We start from the raw sequence: 21,699 nt of genomic DNA on the forward strand, positions 1-21,699 counted from the left end.
GTGTAGGCAGCTGAGAAAAAGTATAGATATGCTTCCAGTTTAGGAAGAAGCCTTTCTAGAGCCAAAGAAACAACTACACTGTGGTTGTTCCTATATTAAATCTGCCTGCATGCGTCCGATGTCTTAACTGCATTTGAATGAAGGAATCTTGTCGTCATCGCCTTCTTCCTCCTCCTCCTTTTCTTCTTCTTCTTTTTCTTCTTTCTTCTTCTTCTTTCCCCTCTGTCTCTCCCTTTCCTCCCTCTCCCTCCTTTCCCTCCCCCCTCCTCCGCCTCTCCCCCTCCTCCTCCCCCTCCTCCCTCCTACCTTTTTCCTTCTCCTTCTCCCCTCCCTCCCTCCCTGCCTTCCTTCCTTCCTTTCCTCTTTCTTCCTCCTCCTCCTCCTCCCTCCCTCTCCTTCTCTTCTTCATTTTGATACAGAATCTGGCTCTGTCACCCACTGAAGTGCAGTGGTGCGATCACAACTCCCTGCAACCTCAGCCTCCCGAGTAGTGGGGACTGCAGACACATACCACCATACCCGGCTAATTTTTTTGTAGAGACGGGATTTCACCATGTTACCCAGGCTAATCTCAAGGAATCTTGTCTTAAAAGCACACAAATGGCTGAGAGCATTAAAAACACATAGGAATCTGGGCGCAGTGGTTCACTCCTGTAATCTCAGCACTTTTGGAGGCTGAGGTGGGCAGATCACCTGAGGTCAGGAGTTCGAGACCAGCCTGGGCAACATGGTGAAACACTGTCTCTACTTAAATACAAAAATTAGCCGGATGTGGTAGTGCGTGCCTGTAGTCCCAGCTACTACTCGGGAGGCTGAAGTGGGAGAATCGCTTGAACCCAGGAGGCAGAGGAGGTTGCAGTGAGTGGAGATCATGCCATTGCACGTCAGCCTGGGCGACAGAGCAAGACTCCATCTCAAAAAAAAAAAAAAAAAAAGCATAGGAAATCAAATAATGTTTTTAGGCTATGTTTTCTGAGGTTATGCCACTCTAATTCTAATAAGACATAAAATCACAAACAGGCATAGAATCTTGGAACATATTAGCTGAGTGAAATGGAACTTTCCATGTTTTGTCTTTTTCATCATTCCCTTCAACTAAACATTCAGAAAAGTATTTGTGTGCCTTGGCCGTCTTGATGGATCATCCTCCCTCCCTTCTTCTCTTCCCGTTCCACAGCCCGGAATATCCACAGATTAAAATTACCTTTTCAGAGACGTTTTGACAGAAATAAGTTGGAGTCTGTATCATGACAGATGGGCACTAAAACAAGAAAAACCATCTGAACTATGGAAATTTCAATGACAAGCTTGTTTGTTTGCTTTTTTTTTTTTTTTTGAGATGGAATATTGCTCTGTCGCCCAGGCTGGAGTGCAGTGGAGTGATTTTGGCTCACTACAACCTCTGCCTCCCGAGTTCAAGTGATTCTCCTGCCTCAGCCTCCCGAGTAGCTAGGATTATAGGGACCCATCACCATGCTGGCTAATTTTTGTATTTTTAGTAGAGACAAGATTTCACCATGTTGCCCAGGCTAGTCTCGAACTTCTGACCTCAGGTGATCTGCCCACCTTGGCCTCCCAATACTGGGATTTCAGGCGTGAGCCACCACGCCTGGCCAATGATAAGCTGTTTTTGTTTCAGCGTAAGTTTTTGAGAAGCTCATCATGTAACATTTCTTACATAATCTAAACAACCATATTGGGCTGGGCCCTGTGACTTATGCCTGGAATCCCAGCACTTTGGGAGGTGGAGGCAGGTGGATTGCTTGAGGTCAGGAGTTCGAGACCAGCCTAAGCAACATGACAAAAAACTCTGTCTCTACAAAAAATACAAAAAGTGGCTGGGCGTGGTGGTGCATGCCTGTGGTCCCAGCAGTTTGGGAGACTGAGGCAGGTGGATCACTTGAGCCCAGTATTCCACAACCAGACTGGGCAACATGATGAGACCCTGCCTCTACAAATAATAATAATAAGTAGTCAGGTATGATGGTACACACCTGTAGTCCCACTCCTTGGGAGGCTGAGATGGGAGGATGGCTTGAACCAGGAAGCGGAGGTTGCAGTGAGCCGAGATCACGCCACTGCACACCAGGATGGGTGACAGAGCCAGACATTGTCTCAAAACAAAAACAAAAAACAAAATAAACCCCCCAAAACAACTACATACCTGACAATGTAGTGTGTGTGTGTGTGTGTATACACACAAATACATATATATATATATATATATATTTTTTTTTTTTTTTGAGACAGAGTCTCATTCTGTCACCCAGGCTGGAGTGCAGTGGCCAGATCTCGGCTCACTGCAAGCTCCGCCTCCCGGGTTTACGCCATTCTCCTGCCTCAGCCTCCCGCGTAGCTGGGACTACAGGCACCCGCCACCTCTCCTGGCTAGTTTTTTTTTTTGTTGTTGTATTTTTTAGTAGAGACAGAGTTTCACCGTGTTAGCCAGGATGGTCTCGATCTCCTTATCTCGTGATCTGCCCGTCTCAGTCTCCCAAAGTGCTGGGATTACAGGCGTGAGCCACCGCGCCCGGCCTTTTTTTTTTTTTTTTTGAGAGGGAGGTTTGCTGTTGTTGCCCAGACTGGAGTGCAATGGTCCCGGCTCACTGCAACCTCCGTCTTTTGGGTTCACGTGATTCTCCTGCCTCAGCCCCCTGAGTAGCTGGGATTTTAGCCACCCACCACCACACCTGGCTAATTTGTGTGCGTGTGTGTGTGTGTGTGTGTGTATGTATGTATTTTTTTAGTAGAGACGGGGTTTCACCATGTTTGCCAGGCTGGTCTTGAACTCCTGACCTCAGGTGATCCACCCACCACAGCTGCCCAATGTGCCGGGATTACAGGCATGAGCCACTGTGCCCGGCTTATTATTATTATTATTTTTTTGAGAGACAGTGTCTTGCTCTGTTGCCCAGTGCAATGATGCGATCTTGGTTTACTGCTACCTCTTCCTCCCAGGTTCAAATGATTCTCTTTTCTCAGCCTCCCGAGTAGCTAGGACTACAGGTGTATGTCACCCCACCTAGCTAATTTTTGTATTTTTAGTGTAGGTGGGGTTTCACGATGTTGGCTAGGCTGGTCTCGATCTCCTGACCTCAAGTGATACGCCCGCCTTGGCCTCCCAAAGTGCTGGAACTACAGGTGTGAGCCACTGCATCCGCCCTCAGCTTGATACTATATATTCTTTTTTTTTTTTTTTTTTTTTTTTTTTTTTGAGACGGAGTCTTGCTCTGTCGCCCAGGCTGGAGTGCAGTGGCCGGATCTCAGCTCACTGCAAGCTCCGCCTCCTGGGTTCATGCCATTCTCCTGGCTCAGCCTCCCGAGTAGCTGGGACTACAGGCGCCCGCCAGGTCGCCCGGCTAGTTTTTTGTATTTTTAGTAGAGACGGGGTTTCACCATGTTAGCCAGGATGGTCTCGATCTCCTGACCTCGTGATCCGCCCGTCTCGGCCTCCCAAAGTGCTGGGATTACAGGCTTGAGCCACCGCGCCCGGCCGATACTATATATTCTTAACTGCATGCCAGATAATTTTACTTATTTACACCCCAGCCACAGTTAAATTGAACCTTCGTTAGACTTTTCCCTCTGTATATTGCTACTTGTTGATTCTCTACCCTAGTTTTAGACATTAGTTCTTGATGTGCTACCATGCAGTGTAATTTTCACTTTTTTTTTTTTTTTTAATCACCACCAGCCTCACTTTATTTTTTAGTAAGAGTTTATGTTGGATTGTTCTCCTTCCTACCTTAAATATTTAGTAGCATTCACCAGTATAGCTGTCTGGGCCAAAAGTTTTCTTTGCAAGGAGTTTTGTAATTGTAAATTCAATTCCTTCAATTGGTCAAGGACTATTCAGACTTTTTTTTTTTTTTTTTGCTTTGAGCTGGAGTTTTGCTACAGTGCCCAGGGTGGTGGTGAACTCCTGGGCTCAAGCAATTATCTCGTCTCAGCATTCTGAGTAGCTGGGATTACAGGTGTGAACTACTGTGCTTCAGTTTCTTTTGTTATTTGTGTATGTCAAGGAATTTGTCCATTTCATCTAAGTTGTTAATTTACTGGTATAAAACTTCAATGTGTTTCTTTCCTGTCCTTTTAATGTTTCTGAGATCTGTAGCGATATTGTCTCCTTAATTTTTTTTAATTTTTTTTATTTTTTTTATTTTTTTTGTTGAGACGGAGTCTCGCTCTGTCGCCCAGGCTGGAGTGCAGTGGCCGGATCTCAGCTCACTGCAAGCTCCGCCTCCCGGGTTTACGCCATTCTCCTGCCTCAGCCTCCCGAGTAGCTGGGACTACAGGCGCCTGCCACCTCGCCCGGCTAGTTTTTTGTATTTTTTTTAGTAGAGACGGGCTTTCACCGTGTTAGCCAGGATGGTCTCCATCTCCTGACTTCGTGATCCGCCCGTCTCGGCCTCCCAAAGTGCTGGGATTACAGGCTTGAGCCACCGCGCCCGGCCTTGTCTCCTTTATTTATTTGTTTTGTTTTGCTTTGTTTTTTGAGATGGAGTGTCGCTCTGTCGCCCATGTTGGAGTGCAGTGGTGCAATCTCAGCTCACTGCAACCTCAGCCTCCCGAGTAGCTGGATTACAGGCATGTGCCACTATACTTGACTAATTTTTTGTATTTTTAGTACAGATGAGATTTCACCATGTTGGTCGGGCTGGTCTCAAACTCCTGACCTCAAGTAATCCGCTCGCCTTGGCCTCTCAAAGTGCTGGGATTACAGGCTTGAGCCACTGCGCCTGGCCTATTTATTTTTAAAAGGAGACCACGGGTCTTGCTGTGTTGCTCAGGCTGGCCTTGGACTCCTGGCCTCAAGCTATACTTCTGCCTCAGCCTCTGGAGTAGCTTGACTACAGGTGTGTGCTGCTGGTACTTTAGGCATGTGCCACTGCATCTGGCTTCCTTTTCTAATTCTTCATATTGGTAAATCAGCTGATGATTATCAGCCAATGGAAAGGGGTATAGAGTATCATAGGTGAGCTCGTTTGGATTGCTCAGGGAATATTCTTCGTCTCTTTCCTGTAGGGCATATCACTGTCTTGTCAGTGTCCTTAGCACCTAATAGGAAGAGAAGGCTGGTATCATTATTCATTTTGTCTACACTGACTTGATCTATCTTCATTTTCTATAGTACCCTGGCCGTTTGTTACCCCCTTGATGATGTGTAGATCTCACGGGAGGAGGAAGTCATACTGCTGTGCAGAGGTGTCAGGGAATCTGCATGTGTGCATATTTTAAACCAGTCCTCTTACATTTTGCTTCATCTTCACTCCTGCTTGCAAAGTTGCTGGTGTCGATCCAATACTGAGGTGTATGGTGTGGTTCTTTGAAGACACAGATTGAATTGTTCTCTGGTTTTCTCTTATTGGCTTAGGATTTGGCTTTTCCAGATCAGCTGAGGCAGTTACCATCTTCTGTGTGCTTCTACATATAGACAATTTTGTTGCTACCATTTTTTCACCTGCTATTTGTCTTTCTGGGTTTACTCATTTTAAAAAAGCTATGTATTCTTGATCTTTTCTTTTCTTTTCTTTTCTTTTTTTTTTTTCTTTTTTTTTTTTGAGAGAGTATCGCTCCTTGCCCAGGCTGGAGTGCAATGGCGCAGTCTCGGCTCACTGTAACCCCTGCCTCCTAGGTTCAAGTAATTCTCCTGGCTCATACTCCCGAGTAGTTGGGATTACAGGCATGCACCACCACGCCTGGCTAATTTGGTATTTTTAGTACAGATGAGATTTCTCCATGTTGGTCAAGTGGGTGTCAAACTCCTGACTTAAGGCTATCTTCCCACCTCAGCCTCCCAAAGTGCTGGGATTACAGGCGTGAGCCACCGTGCCTGGCCTCATCTGCCATTTTTAACACAATGTTTATTTCTGTACTTTCCATTGTGGCAACCACTGGCTGCATATGGCTATATAAACATAATTAAAGTAGGCAAAAATTCAGTTCCTCTAACACTGGCCACATTTTAAGTGCTTATTAGCCAGATTTGGTTAGTGGCTATGGTGTAGGACTATGCAGACATAGAATATTTCTATTAATCCAGAAAATACTTTTCAAAAGTACTGATCTGTACTGTTAATAAAGCATAAATAAGGCCGGGCACGGTAGCTCATGCCTGTAATCCCAGCACTTTGGGAGGCCAAGGCAGGCAGATCACCTGAGGTCGGGATTTCGAGACCAGCGTGGCCAACATGGTGAAAACCCATCTCTACTAAATGTACACAAAAATGAGCCAGGCGTGGTGGCAGGTGCCTGTAATCCCAGCTACTTAGAAGTCTGAGGCAGGATAATTGCTTGAACCTGGGAGGCGGAGGTTGCAGTGAGCCAAGATTGTGCCACTGCACTGCAGTCTGGGCGACAGAGCAAGACTTGGTCAAAAACAAAACAAAACAAAAAACAGAAATCAGACCATATGGTGTCCACATATCAATCCCTGTCATCTCCCGGACATCTCAATTCCTGTTTTAATGTCACCTCTCACTCTCCTTGCCCACATCACTGCTCATTTCATTCCTTGCTGAGCTGATTGATTTTGTTTTCTCCTGCAGATTTTGATTTCTTGACCCTTTGATACTTCTTTACTTTTGCTTTCTTTTTTCTTTTTAAAGACAGGGCATTGCTTTGTCACCGAGGCTGGAGTGCAGTGGCACTATCGGAGCTCACTGCAGCCTCGATCTCAGGCTCAGATGATCCTCCTGCCTCAGCCTCCTGAGTAGCTGAGAGTACAGGTGCATGCCACTATGCCCGACAAATTTTTTAATTTTTGTAGAGGCGGGGTCTCATCATTTTGCACAGGCTGGTCTTCAACTCCTGGGCTTAAGCGATAAACCCACTTGGGCCTCTCAAAAGTGTTGGGATTACAGGCGTGAACCACCACGCCTGGCCTCTTGTCATTCTTTTGCCTAGAATTTCCCCCATCCCAAATAATGTGGCCCTCTGTTGTATCAGTTTGTCTATCTTTTGTGTTTTAAAAATGATTTTCGGCCAGTCGCGGTGGCTCATGCCTGTAATCCCAGCACTTTGGGAGGCCGAGGTGGGCGGATCACGAGGTTAGGAGATTGAGACCATCCTGGTTAACACAGTGAAACCCCGTCTCTACTAAAAATACAAAAAAATTAGCCTGGCTGAGGCAGGAGAATGGCGTGAACCCAGGAGGCGGAGCTTGCACCACTGCACTCCAGAATGGGCGACAGAGCGAGACTCTGTCTCAAAAAAAAAAAAAAAAGATTTTCAGGCTGGGCGCCGTGACTCACACCTGTAATCCCTGCACTTTGGGAGGCTGAGGTGGGTGGATCACGAGGTTGGGAGATCGAGACCATCCTGGCCAAGACGGTGAAACCCCGCCTCTACTAAAACTACAAAAATGAACTGGGCATGGTGGTGCGCACCTATAATCCCAGCTACTCTGGAGGTTGAGGCAGAAGAATCTCATGAACCAGGGAGTCAGAGGTTGCAGTCAGCTGAGGTTGTGCCACTGCACTCCAGCCTGGTGACGGAGCGAGACTGTCTCAAAAAAAAAAAAAAAATTTTTTTTTTCAAGCTGAAATGAAATCTTCCTCAGGTCTCCTCTTTTCTATTCCCCTTTTCTGTGCTTTTTTTAAATCTGGTGTGTTTTAAAGATGACTCCTTTACACGTCAGGGCGTGTGTTGTTTAGGATGCCCATGTTCAACATCATGTAAGTATATTTAGTGGGGCATGAACCTTACTTTAGGGTGAGGCAGAAAACTAGACCTGTGATTACTTTCTACCAATTTTTTTTTTTTTTTTTTTTGGAGGGGAGAGTCTTGCCCTGTCGCCCAGGCTGGAGTGCAGTGGCGTGATCTTGGCTCACTGCAACCTCCACCTCTGGGGTTCAAGCAATTCTCCTGCCTCAGCCTCCTGAGTAGCTGGGATTACAGGCGTGCACCACCACGTCTGGCTTATTTTTTGTATCTTTTAGTAGAGAAGTGTTTTCACCATGTTGGCCAGGCTGGTCTCAAACTCCTGACCTCGTGATCCACCTGCCTCGACCTCCCAAAGTGCTGGGATTACAGGCGTGAGCCACCGCGCCTGGCCTTCTTCCTACTTTTATGTATTTGGTGAGGTATGTTGCTTCCCTTTCCTTGACTGTAACCTGTTATTTTAACTTACTTTTTTCCTAGTAGTTCTGTTTAATTTTCTATATTTCTTGTAAAAACATAACTTGTAAAAAATAACTTTTTGTAGAACAAAGAGTATCATAAATAAGTGTAATATTCATGAGCAGAGGTTTTATAAGATCTGAGTTGATACAGAGGAAACAACTTTAGGGTGTTTTTGCAATTTGTAAGAAAGAATCTGTTTTAGCTCTTTTTCATGTTCCTCTTAATCTTGGGACAGTATTTGAGCCTTGTAGGTTCTGATGTTTATTTTTTTATTTTTTAATTTTTTTTATTTTTATTTTTTTTTGAGACGGAGTCTCGCGCTGTCGCTCAGGCTGGAGTGCAGTGGCGCGATCTCGGCTCACTGCAAGCTCCGCCTCCCGGGTTTACGCCATTCTCCTGCCTCAGCCTCCCGAGTAGCTGGGACTACAGGCGCCCGCCATCTCGCCCGGCTAGTTTTTTGTATTTTTTAGTAGAGACGGGGTTTCACCGTGTAGACCAGGATGGTCTCGATCTCCTGACCTCGTGATCCACCCGTCTCAGCCTCCCAAAGTGCTGGGATTACAGGCGTGAACCACCGCGCCCGGCCGGTTCTGATGTTTATTGTTCCATGCCCTATGTTCCCTGTTCAGTCTGTGGAGGCAGACGTCATTCTTGTAAGATGCGTTTTTCATGTGTGTTAATTCCACTGAGATGCCTTATGGTTAGCACCAACCAGTTGGTTTCAGTTTCTGCTCTTTTTGGGCCTACATTGCCGTAACCCTTTCTCTACCCAACCCACTTAACAAAAGCCATCTTTCAAGGAAACATCTCTTTTTATCTCAGAATCATTTTGCTAATGATATAAAATGTGATAATTTCTAGTATGAAAGTTATCTTTTGGCTGGGCATGGTGGCTCACACCTGTAATCCCAACATTTTGGGCGGCCGAGGTGGGTGGATCACTTGAGGTCAGGAGTTTGAGACCAGCCTGGCCAACGTGGTGAAACCCCATCTGTACTAAAAATACAAAAATTAGCCTGGTGTAGTGGTGCGCACCTGTAGTCCCAGCTACTTGGGAGACTGAGGCAGGAGAATCACTTGAACCTAGGAGATGGAGTTTGCAGTGATCTAAGATGCACCATTGCACTCCAGCCTGGGTGACAGAGCAAGACACCATCTCAAAAAGTTATCTTTAAAAAAAAATTATTTGGGGCTGGGTGTGGTAGCTCATGCCTATAATCCCAGTGCTCTTGGAGGCCAAAGCAGGAGGATTGCTTGAGCCCAGGAGTTGGAGACCAGCCTGGGCAACATGGTAAAACCCCATCTCTACAAAAAATGCAAGAATTAGCCAGGCATGGTAGGATGCACCTGTAGTCCCAGCTCCTAAGTGGGAGGATCACCTGAACCTGGGGAGGTGAAAAAAAATTTTTTTAAGCATATTTATTCTTGTATGAGAGTTTGTTGTATTACCTCCCCTTTATTAAAAAATACAATAAAAGAGATCATTTTTTCCTGATTAAGCTACATGTTATAAAAAGTATAAAAAGCCATCCAGGTAATGATTTCATTTTGTAAGTTTATGTTCTCTTCTTTTCCTTATAGAATGGACATGGTGGTGGTCGAAGTCAGCAGACACTAGACAGTAAGTATACCAGCAAGCTACTCTTGTCATGGCTGGTGCCAACCAAACAGAGGAAAAGGATAGCTCAAGTGATGTGGAAAACACCAGTTGGTCAATGGCTCATTCGTTAAAAAGCAGCCATTTTGCTTTTTTTTTTTTGGAACAGGTGTTGGCTGTGGTATTATTAGAAATGTCTTAGCCACAGCAAGAGGGAGGTGATGGTCTCATATTCTTCTGCCCTAATCACACTGCACCACAAGTGCAGCGTACAGTACACACCTTAAAGATGCTTGGGCCAGGCTGGGTGGCTTATGCCCACAATCCCAGTTCTTTGGGAGGCCAAGGCAGGCAGATCGCCCAAGCTCAGGAGTTTGAGACCCCCTGGGCAACATGGTGAAACTCTGTCTCTACTAAAATATGAAAAATTAGCCAGGTGTGGTGGTGCGTGCCTGTAATCCCAGCTACTTGGGAGGCTGAGGCACAAGAATTGCTTGAGCCAGCTTGGGCTACAAAGTGAAGACTCCATCTCAAAAAAAAAAGTGCTTCTAAAGCAAAAATTACTGTTCTTGTTCAGGAAAGATAGGCTCATTGTCTTTAGGACCTGAAGGACTATTGCTTAGAAAGAGAGAGAAATGTTCACTGTGGACATTTGGGAGAAAATGAGGCCCCCTTCCAACAGCTCAGTGATTACCTAAGATAGTACAGGCAAATCCGTTAATTGCTTCTTTTCTGTAGTTGACCAGCTTGTCTGTGATTGTTTATGGTAGTTTTCTTTCTTTATTCAGGAAGGCAAATGGATGGGGAAGCCAGAAAGACTCTCTTTAAATAGGATTTCCTGGGAGTGCGGATATTGAACTTAAGCAGACCGGGGTGAGCCTTAGTTGAAACTGTAATGACAGATTTGGAGCCCCAGGATTTTAGTTTGACATTTGCTGGTATTGTTGGGCTGCCAAGTCTGTTTGGAGATTCGTTGGTCATTCTGAGCTTGTTGGATGACAGAGGAACTTTTTACTCTAGCAGTGGTAGTGGCAGGTTTCTTTTGTCTAGGCATGGGTCGAGAACTAAAGTATCTGGGAAGCAGTGTACATTAACCTACTTTTCATTTCCCATACTCTCTTCTCCCTCACTTCCTCCTCTCCTTCCCTCCCCATTTTGTTTGTTTGAGAGAGGCTTCCTGTGAAGCTGTTAGCATCGTAATAGAAGGCCCAGGGCTGTACCTTTTGGGGTCTTAGTTTTAGGTGAGGTTTATCTGTCGTGTCTTTATACAGTTTATCTATGAACAGGGTTTATATATGGAATAGACTGCCAATAAAAAGAAAGCCTCTGTAAGAACTGACCTAGGTGTAAGTTGACCCTTTCATTGCTTGTGTTTGTTTTTGACCTGCCCTTCCTTTAGAGACTCAAGTGCTTTCCCTGGGTTTTAGGAGGGTCAAGGTTGCTCCTCCTTCCTAACTGGAAAAGACAATGATGTTTTATTTCCAAGCACATATCTGAGTTGTATGTGTGGACAGCACTGAAACTGAGTCTTTCCACAGCTAGGATTGAGTGTCTCCACATTCTTTCTGAAGCCTACGAAGCTCATTTGTGTGCTTTGAGATTCATCTATTCAAGCACATACCAAGGAAATGCTCACTGTGCATTTGGAAATAGGTGTTGGACAGTAGATGTGTGTTCTTCCTGGAGATGTTAGGTATCTGTGTTTCTGTACAACATATGCATCAACCCCTGTCTACCTTACGTTGGCCGTGAGCATTGGTAGAGTCAGCCTGACTTGGCGGAAGCACGTGTAGGTGGTCTCACCTGTCAGCTTCTTACTCCCCCTTGCTGTGCCCTTTGAGGAGTTTGCCTCACGTTATAATTCTACATATTAGGCTCAGCACCCGTTTTTCTTTCTGGCTGCATCTACAGCTTAGGTTCCTTTAGGTGGAAAAAGTATGTCCCCATGTAGGATAGATTGGATTATAAAGGTGTCATTTTCTATTCTTTGCTGCATCTTGAACACCTGACCATGGTGTGTCCTTTGATAGTGTTGTTTGACAGACAAGGGGCTGTCTGGCAACATGCTTGGCATTTTCCTGGGGAATGTAACTTTATGGATGTCTCAACTGAGGCTGACATGTCACAAGATATTGAGCGTATTTTCAGATACTTAGGATTGGTTGTAGAAATAAACAGATCTGTTTCTTACAGCTACTTCATCCGTTCCTGCTCCAAAGACAACAGGCCCTCCCTCTGCCCTCCCGTCTGTGAGCTCCCTGCCCAGCACCACCTCCTGCACTGCACTTCTGCCGTCCACATCCCCGCACACTGGCGACCTGACCAGCAGCCCTCTCTCTCAGCTTAGCAGGTATGGGGAGGGTGTGGGCCCAGAGTGAGAAGTACCTTGGGGCAAAGTCCTGGAGCTCCTGTAGAAGGCTGCTTCCATGAACAGAGCACACTTGTTGTCTCTGACATTATGTCCTGGGCTTTTGCGTTACAACTGTAGCGTAGGTTTTGGCCAGGCTGTGGCTTAAAGCCACCAGATAGGGAAACCTTGCCTGCTTGGACCACCTCTGCTGGCACAGAGCACTGGGTCCCCTGGGAGTAGGGTGAGGCCAGCAGCACCCTCCTACCTGACTTCGCCCTCCAGAGGGTGCCTGAGCCTAGACTCTCTGGGCATCGCTGGGCCCGTGTCTGTGAGGTGGAAGGAGAATGATGGATTTCTGAGCAGGTGTCTGGCCTGAACTTTCCATGGCTGAAGAAGCGATGTTATTAGAACAAGGTGTAGGAAAATGGGTGGCATTGCTACCTGTGTCTTCTGAGGAGTGTTCTCCATCACTCTTTAACCAGGAGCAAAAGTGGATTTGATGGGAATTGGCATGTGGAGTTGAGCATAGGAACTTTGATCCCTCATTCACAGATTGAATGGGGTTGTCTAGGATGACCATGTTCTTAGTGCAACTCTGTCTTCAGTTTTCCCATCTGAGGAGCAAATGGATGTCGTTGAGGGAAGCTGGCTCTGGAGTTTTCCAGACCTCATGGCGAGTCATTCCCATCCATCAGGACCCCATCACTGGGCTCTTTGGGGATAAGGAATGAGGAGGGGTCTGAAGCTGGTCCTTCGCTAGGGACTAGGGACAAGTTTGAATCTAGCTCACTGAGCCACGTGGGTCTTGTTCATCTGGAATCACTTGTTCAGGTGGACATACGGCGCTCTGTTTTGTCTTCTAGTTCGCTCTCCAGCCACCAGAGCAGCCTCTCCTCTGCGCACGCAGCCCTCTCCTCAAGCACGTCACACACAGTAAGTGTCTGCGCGGCTTCCTCTTCCTCTGCCATGCTTAGGGAGCCTGGAGCTTAGTCAGATGCAGCTGGAGCTTCAGTCTGATTTTTAGTATCTGATAATCTAGAGTTGCTTGGCTGAAATGTCTTGATGGCATGATCTGGTTTGAGCCTCCGATTTCCTGGGCACCATCTGGGGACATCTTGCTTTCTAAGTTTGTAGCACCTGGGAAGAATCGTTGCTCCAGACCTCATCTGTCATTGGCAGGACTGTCAGGTGGTGACCTTGCTCCCAGGAATTTGCTGTTTGATCTTTCCTTGTGCCTTCTTTCCTGACTCAGAGGCAGAGATTGTGAGAAGATCGATGTTGGAGAAGGGAGTCTAGAGGGTGGAAGCAAACATGCACTGCCAAGAAGCCAGGCAAGAGGCCAGAGTGGGAGCACCAGCTGGGAAGTGTCCTCATATGCCAAAGAGTAGCCCTAGATTATGGTTATTGAGTGTGGCTCAGTGGGTCGTGGAGCTGTGAGCATGGTTTTAAGTGGTAGGTGTCAGCCAGATTGTGGTGGCTTGTGGAGTGAATGGTAGTGAGATGGAGAGGATGAGGTGGATTGTAGAGGGCATCCGATGAAATCTTAGGAGAGGCTGGAACCTCTATTGGGAGGATAGAAAGGTGCCTGGATTAACAAAATGTCCGTGCTCCTGGACAGCAGGAGGTGTTGGGTGAGGTTGGAGTAGGCAGGTCCACAGGCCGGGAGGAAGGATTAGGGTGCAGACGAACAGAGGAGGCAGGAAACTGATGAACTTGGTGTCCTCTGAAGAAGGCAGCAGCTCACTAGCAGAGTGAGGTGGTGGAAAAGGGACATGCTGTCCTTTCCTCTGGATCTGGCTAATGCTGTGGCTTTCACACACTGATGTTCCAAGTCAAACCTTACACAGAATCTTTTCTAAAACACACAAACTGCCACTTTCAAAGTAGAGCACAGTGTGGACACCTCTGCCTGTCCCCCTGCCCCTGCCCTTGCCCTATGTGGCTCATGGGAGCCGTGAGCTGACCTCAGCAGGAGCGCCGTGGGGCTGCCCTCTGTGTCCGTGCCACTGCTGCCTGGGAACCCAGTGCTCCTGCACTCATGGTGAGCTGCACTCTCCATCTCCTCAAAAAAACACTCCAGATCATGTATTCCAACCTACCACAGCCAGAATCGCCTCATCTAGTGGGTTCCATACTTTGTCAGCATGACAGAACTGTGACGTTGCTAATACAGTTGTCCCTCCATATTTGCGGGGGATTCGTTCCAGGACCGCTGCCTACACCAAAATCTGCACATTCTCAAGTCGCACTGTTGCCCCTGCGGAACCCACCTCTAGGAAAAGTCAGCCTTCCAAATATGTGTGTTTTCAAATTATGCATGCCTGCATTGGGTTGAAAAAGAAATCTGCCTGTAAGTGGACCCATGCATTTCAAACCTGTGTTGTTCAGCCGGCAACTGTTTGTTCATAATATTTCATCTTAAAAGTTATAGAAAGATAGACAATGATAAGTTTTTCTTTTCTTTTTTTTTTTAATTTTTTAAAAATAGATTTTATTTAAGCCAGAATAAGAATGCAAAACAATCATGAAGGAAATTTTGTGCCTGGGTTGACCACAGGAATATGTGATTTTTTATTATTTGCTTTTGGTATAACATTTATAAAGTCACAACAAACTTGGGGAAAAAAGTGACATTCTGAAGTTCAAAATTATACTATGTTCTACAAATCTTATTATTAACAATAATAGATCATCCTTCAATAATTAATAGAAACTTAATTATTTGAATATAAGTTTTGAATATAAAATTAAGTTCTTTGAATATAAGAACTTTTTCTTATATTCAAAAAGTTCAGATTACATTATATCTTACCAAATAAAAAAGAGTTTTGTGGTGAGGTGATTTCAGCATAGACAGCAAACAAAGAAAACAACAGTTTTGAACCTAAATGTCTAATCACAGAGTACTATTTAGAAAAACTCTGGTAGGTATATCTTATGGCATGCAGGGACATAGCTCTCAGGGACAGAACGGCTTAGAGATAAAAATACAGACTCTGGAACCAGACTGCTTGGGTTTGTGTGCCTGCTCTGTCCCTTACTCCCTGTGTAAAAATGGGCAGGTCAGTTAACTAACTTCTATGTGCCTCTGTTTATCTTTTTAATCTGGAAAACTGAGATAATAGTATATACATCATAGTCATGGCATGGCTGTGAACATTAACTGTTAATATATGTAAAATATTTCAAATGGTAACTGACATACGATGAAAGTATAAAGCTTTACTTTTTGAAATAAAAATTTTAAATGTTATACAAAACATTAATAAATTACATAGTATACAATGTTAGGCAATAAAAACGGTACATAATTAGATACGATGTATCATTGAATTGGCTTTTCAAATAGGTTTAAAACAATCCCCATATAGAAAATGAATGTCTACCAGAAAAATTATAGCTTAATAAGAATTTATATTGCAACCTAAATTAGTGTTTGTTTTGCTCAGTAGATTCAGTATTTCAACTTCTAATTTGCAAGTAGCCCAAAATATTCCTTGTTCCCTGTAAAAGTGAATTCCACAGCTCTGCAGAAGCCCTGGGCTGGGGCAAGGACCTCTCAGTGACTCTGCAGGCCCACCCCTTGCAGCAGGCTCGATTCTGATGTGTCATGCACATTCTGCCCTCTAGAGAAAAATCAAAACTACAAATTTTAAATTGAAAAAAAGCCAAAGGTCAAACGTATCCCTTGATCTACTTCTGCTATTCTTGTCAATTTACAATGAAAAGTTTTTCTGTCTCTCATCTACTTGGCTCTACCCTTACATTTTCTCAATCCTTTAGATGATTTTTCTTTTAATAAATAGAAGTCTAAACATGCAGTGCGTACATATAGTCATTTTCCCCGTTATCATCTGCCCTTTTTTTTTGAGATGGAGTCTCATTCTGTCGCCCAGGCTGGAGTCCAGTGGCGCAGTCTCGGCTCACTGCAAGCTCCACTTCCTGGGTTCAAGTGATTCTCCTGCCTCAGCCTCCTGAGTAGCTGGGGTTACAGGCACGCACCACCACACCCAGCTAATTTTTGTATTTTTAGTAGAAACGGGGTTTCACTATGTTGGTCAGGCTGGTCTCGAACTTCTGACCTCGTAATCCACCCGCCTTGGCCTCCCAAAGTGCTGGGATTACAGGCATGAGCCACTGCGCCGGCCGTCATCTGCCCTTTTTATCGTTTTCTCTTGGTACGTAAATGAGAGTATTTTATGTACAGTGTCCTTCAACTTTTTTTTCCCCGCTTGTGTATCCCCACAAGTGTATTTTGATGTTTCCATGTTGAAACGTAAGGCTTTTGTTGTTGTTTTGTTTTTCCCCACAGTTCTGCTTTAGGGTCGTTTTCAGTCTTGATACCACAGAGAATGTTACATTTGATAACCTACCTATGTTGTTTCATGTGTGTAGCTGTGTGTAGCGGGTTAGTCCACGATATGGAACAGCAAGGCATTTGTGATTTTATACACATTTCCAGATTGCCCTGCATAGTGATTCGACCCTGTTTACCTCCCACTGGCAGTGAATAAAATGTCCTGTTACACCATTGCCTCCTCAAAATGGTGTTATTAAACATTCATATTTTCTTAGTATGTGAGCAGAAAAATGGTCCATCAGTCTAGTTTTTAATGAGATTGTACATCCTTTTTATATATATTTGAAAACCATTTGATTTCCTTTATGTGAGTTTTTTATTTTTATTTTATTTATTTATTATTATTTTTTTGAGATGGAGTTTTACTCTTGTGGCCCAGGCTGGAGTGCAGTGGCGCAATCTTGGCTCACTGCAGCCTCCACCTCCCGGGTTCAAGCGATTCTCCTGCCTCTGCCTCCCTAGTAGCTGGGATTACAGACACATGCCAACAGGCCCAGCTACTTTTTTTATATTTTAATAGAGGCAGGGTTTCACCATGTTGACCAGGCTGGTCTCAAACTCCTGACCTCAGGTGATCCACCTGCCTCTGCCTCCCAAAGTGCTGAGATTACAGGCGTGAGCCCCCACGCCCGGCCTATGTGAGCTATTTATATTCTTGGTTCCTTTTCTTGTCAGGTCTTTGGTCTCTACTTCTGTATTAGGGAGCCCTTTGTGATGGGAAGTATAGGGATTTTTCCCTAAGTTTGCTGTTTATGATTTTTTTTTACAGAGATCTATGTATTCCATTTTCTCATAGTTAGATCTTTATCACTCTCCATCAGTACCTAAAGGAAATTTAAGCATCTTCTCCTGCTTTTGCTTCTCTGGGCCCATCCTGGGGAGTTGACTGCATAGACCCCATTGGATGGACTGAGCGAGGCCTTTAAAATTGGTGCTGACCTTTTAATCCAGCAGGTTGATGTCCTCCCAGTTCTGGAAGGTCAAGGCCAGGGACAGGAACCCTGTTGGGCAGCTAAGGGAGAAGAGATTTGCTGGATGACTCTTGAGTCCCTTTCAGCAAGTCAGGGCCTAGTTCCCTAGTGAGCTTCTCTTAGCGATGGGGAATGTTTATTTTTCCTTCTGAGACTAAAAGGTTGTATATATCCAAGTACACTTGCGAGCATTGGTCAGAGCTGTTCCAGATTTCTGTGGCAGGTGGTGGGGAGTCTGGCTGCTTGCTAAGGAGAGGACCTAGATGGCGGGCAGGCCACTGCATCCTTTGCCCTTTTCCTGGTGGGGCTGTCTCCAGCCTGGTCCTGCCCATCTGTGCTGGAGGAATAAGATGCCTTGGAGCCCCAGGAAACCATGTTTTTGGCTGTCTTTACCTTGGTGAATCTGTTCTGATGTTAGCTCCTTAAAGCCAATACCCAGGTGGGCAGTGACCTGTGGGCATGGGATGGCGTGGAGAGTTAGTCTGCGGAGGCAGGTTGGTTCCTTCTCCTGGGCCCTTCCTGTTCTTTGGCTTTTCCTCTATGAGTTTATATGCTGCTTTCTATGCCCTGGCTTGGAGACTGGTCTCCCTCTTACAGAGCTTTTCCTTCCTTTTTTGGAACTTGCTTTGCCCATCTAGGTGCACCTCTCACACCTACCCACTCGGAGCTTGAAGTTCTTCATAGGACCCTGTTGCTAGGGTTGGGCAGCTGGGCGGGGCTTCTGGAACTTGGGCTGATGGAGCATCCGCTGGTTCACTCTTTCTTCCCAGGGGTACCTTGTCAAGCAGGCATAGTGGCAGGCCATGCCCTTTTAGGTGGGCCCTGGTGAGGCATTGGTGGACTGTAAGGTGTCACCAGGTTTTGGAGCAAAGGCTTCTCTCAGCCTCCTGTTGTTTCCAGACCACAGTGGCTGAGAATCCCAGTAGAAGGGAAACCTCCAAAAGATTGAGACTTGCACTGGGCTTCCTGTGGCCTATGCTCGCCTCTTCTCAGACTGTTTGCTTTGCTCTGAGATAGGTACTTGTCCCATATTCAGATAGTCTGTGTTCATTTATGATCCAAAGTTATCTTGGGATTTCTATGCCCTCGTTTTGGATGCCAGTGCATGAGCAGCTTGAAGGATTTTTACAGAGTTGTGGTCATTAGAGCTTAATGTTAATAGTTTTGATGTTTAGTTTATGTATTGTATCCTGATGGCTGGAACCAGCGGCTGTGTGAGGGGCCACAGTGAGCCCTGAGCACGGTGCCTCTCACCTTAAGGGAGCCTGGGTGGCTACATCATCACCTGCCTGCTCAGCCTTGAGACTATGGGCCCAAGCCCCAGGCCAGTCTCTCCCCAGCACCCTCCTCCTCTGCCTCCAGATCCATGTGTCCTGGCTTTTCTTTTGCCAGCATGCCAGTGGGGAGAGTGCCTCTTCCCTCCAGTCCTCAGCCACCTTCTCCACGGCAGCGACCTCCGTCTCGAGTTCCGCATCCTCAGGCGTCAGCCTGTCCAGTAGCATGAACACCGCGAACAGCCTCTGTCTGAGTGGGACCCCCACGAGTGTGTCCAGCAGCAGTAGCAGGGCCGCACCCTTGGTGACCTCAGGTATGTGCTCCAGAGGCCTTTCCTGCCTACCCCCGAGCCCCTCAAAGGTGTCTACTTGGCGTCCCAGGAAGGCAGTGCAGGTGTCAGGAGAGTCTCAGGCCTGCCAGGTGTGCTGTGTGTTCCATTGACCTTGAGGCCTGATCTCCCCACCCCTGATGGGGATGAATTCTCCCTGTCAGGATTCCTGGCCTCTGTGTGCTTCTAGCTTTCCAGTCTTTCCTCTTTGTTCTTCCCTGGAGCCGAGTTGACATGGTGACTTGGAGGGGCCAGGGACGACTTATTGTGGGCTCCTTGACTGCAGACCTAGGCTGTCGGTAGGCCCTGCAGACTATGATTTGATGGTTGCTGCTAAAACCCACTTTGAACTCATCCTGTTCCTCTCCTGGCACTGCATGGCTTCCTTGCCCTCTTTGGAGGAGGCAGATTCTTTTTATATTTCTCTTTGCTCAGTGCAGTGGGACCTTAGGGATTAGGGGAAAGGGGCTGCTTTTGTCTGGGCCCAGAAGTCTCTGACGTTGAAACAACCTCAGTGTGGTGGCCGGGCTTTCTGTCTCCCCTTCACTGCTTTGTAGAATGACCCTCTGCCTCATTCAGCCACTGCCCTTCTTTGAACCCATCTGGGGTAGCTCGGTGACTGTGCCTCCTCCTAGAGCAGCTGAGGACTCACTCATTGTGGTGACCACTTCACTCCATTTGATTTTTCCCTCTATACAGGCAAAGCACCCCCAAACTTGCCTCAGGGGGTGCCTCCCTTGCTGCACAACCAGTACCTCGTAGGTCCTGGAGGACTGCTTCCTGCCTACCCGGTGAGTGCTTGGTTGAACTCCTGGCCTGCCCAGCTCCCCTGGCTTCAGGGGCTGGCACCTGGCGGGAGCCTGGCATTGGGCCCAGGTTGCCCACCTTGAGCTGCCCTTCCATCCCTGAGCCCCCCGTCTCTGCCCTGCTGAGCCCTGTGGTCTTCTTTCATCTAGACTCCGTGAAGGCAGGATCTGTTCCCATAACAGCTGATCCAGATCCCATTCCCGGGTGTGTTACAGCCCCGCAACCTTGTTTTGACTCCTAGGTGGACCTGGGCTTCCCAGGGGGTGGTATGTGGTTCCTAAAATACACGTTCTGGTTCTCACACAGATCTATGGCTATGACGAGCTCCAGATGCTGCAGTCACGGCTGCCAGTGGTGAGTAGGGTGTGGACTGGTCGGAGCAGAGGGTTCAGAATCTTTTACATGTCCCCCCTCTTGTGGTCTTGGCTGCCACCCTGTCTGGCCCTTGGGATCCTCTGCCCGAGGAACCTCTCAGCACCACTACTGAGAAAGCTGTTTTCATCTGGCGGTTGTGCCAGGCGTGACCATAGCTTTGGCACAGAATGTCCGGTGCTCATCCCTAGGAAACATAAAGGCCTTTGGGACCTGGGGCCCTGGTAGGCCATGCCCCCTGCTAAATGTTGGTGCTTAATCTTCCCTCCTTCATCTTGTTTTCTCTCTTTTTTAAAAAGAAAACCCATATGACACAAGACATGGAGGTTGCTTGCTTGGCCCTGGAGTTTTACAATGTCTTCTTTTCCTCAGAGTACCATATAGCGTCTTTGGTCTGAGGTGGCCAGTGACTGCTCTTCTGCCATCAGCTGAATGAGTGTCTTGAGCTGATGGTCTTTAAGATCTCTTCTAGGTCTGGCCTCCCATCTAGATTTGTGAGAATGGCTGCCCTGGGATGTCCTTGGTGGTTGCAGCCTTACTCTGAGGCCAGGATTGCCTCTTTATTCTGACCGTTGGTGCCAGAACGCAGTGTGGGCCTTTCCAGGGATAGCCACACGAACAGAACTGTGGGGACAGAAGGCAATAGAGCCGCTCCTTGCCCTGCCCATGGGCAGGACTTCCTCCTGGGAGCCACTCTCTTCTTGCTCTGCCATTTCCCGGGGCACTTGTCAGAGAGTTGCAAGCAGTTTGGACACCTGTGTCCACCTCTGCTGGATACAGTCTTTCCTGTTCCTGGAGAAAGAGGCTTTCTCTCTTGTGCAGTGCCGCCTTCTCATTCTTCCCCATTGGTGTTGTCCCCTTCTCTGCCGGACCACAAAGAGCTGACGGAGCTGCTCTTGTTTCAGAAGAGTAGCCCTTTCCACTGGCTGGCCATATTTCCAGAAGCAGAGGCCCAGCCTGAGCAGCTTCTCCCCACTGCAAACCAGCGGCCCTTTAATCTGCGGGCCAAAGACCCAGAGTGCGGGAGGTGGTGCTGAGCCCCAGGATTCATCCTGCTTCAGGGGCTCTCTATGGTCTCCACACTTACTCACAGCACTCTTTTGGCTTTTATCACTTTGTGCCTTAGAGAAAACACCCTCTGGAGCCCACCTTTTGAGATATGTTGCTCTTTCTATCCCTCGAGTTTTTCATTCACCTCTGCTGCTTGTGAGCCTGGTTCCCGCCTGGAGATTTCTCATGTTCTGTGAAAGGGCTCCCCCTTCTGGGCTTTCTGTACTCCCGTCCTCAGTTGTGCAGCTCTGTGCATGCCCAGCTCTGCCTCCCCTGGGGGTTCTAGGCTGCTGTGGGTTTCCGGAAGGTTTCCTGGAGGGTGTAAGTGCCATTCCCAGCCAGGATGGCTCCTTTCTGGCCATGATCGGGCACAGCCCAAGGGCTTTCCCTTTCCTCAGGGGCCAGGTGTGTCGGGAGTGCGAGGCCCTGGATGGTGAGTGAGGGCCAGGTGAGGCCTCCCCTCCT

General features: G+C 46.9%; 1 protein-coding gene and 1 non-coding gene across 2 annotated transcripts in view; both read left to right on the forward strand.

Annotated features, from left to right (window-relative positions):
* UBAP2 (ubiquitin associated protein 2) overlaps positions 1-21,699 on the forward strand; it is a 136,985-nt gene that overhangs the window by 111,908 nt on the left and 3,378 nt on the right. Inside the window, exons 17-22 of the mRNA XM_010385759.2 lie at positions 9,706-9,745; positions 11,915-12,071; positions 12,935-13,004; positions 18,795-18,990; positions 19,705-19,796; positions 20,119-20,166. Coding sequence (XP_010384061.2) covers positions 9,706-9,745; positions 11,915-12,071; positions 12,935-13,004; positions 18,795-18,990; positions 19,705-19,796; positions 20,119-20,166 — 603 coding nt within the window. The remainder of the gene's footprint in view (positions 1-9,705; positions 9,746-11,914; positions 12,072-12,934; positions 13,005-18,794; positions 18,991-19,704; positions 19,797-20,118; positions 20,167-21,699) is intronic.
* LOC115894098 lies at positions 11,177-11,257 on the forward strand. Its single transcript, XR_004054143.1, has one exon. It is a non-coding gene; the product is annotated as a small nucleolar RNA SNORD121A (small nucleolar RNA).

The sequence above is a fragment of the Rhinopithecus roxellana genome, chromosome 16, assembly GCF_007565055.1.
Source record: "Rhinopithecus roxellana isolate Shanxi Qingling chromosome 16, ASM756505v1, whole genome shotgun sequence".
Classification (NCBI taxonomy): Eukaryota; Metazoa; Chordata; class Mammalia; order Primates; family Cercopithecidae; genus Rhinopithecus; species Rhinopithecus roxellana.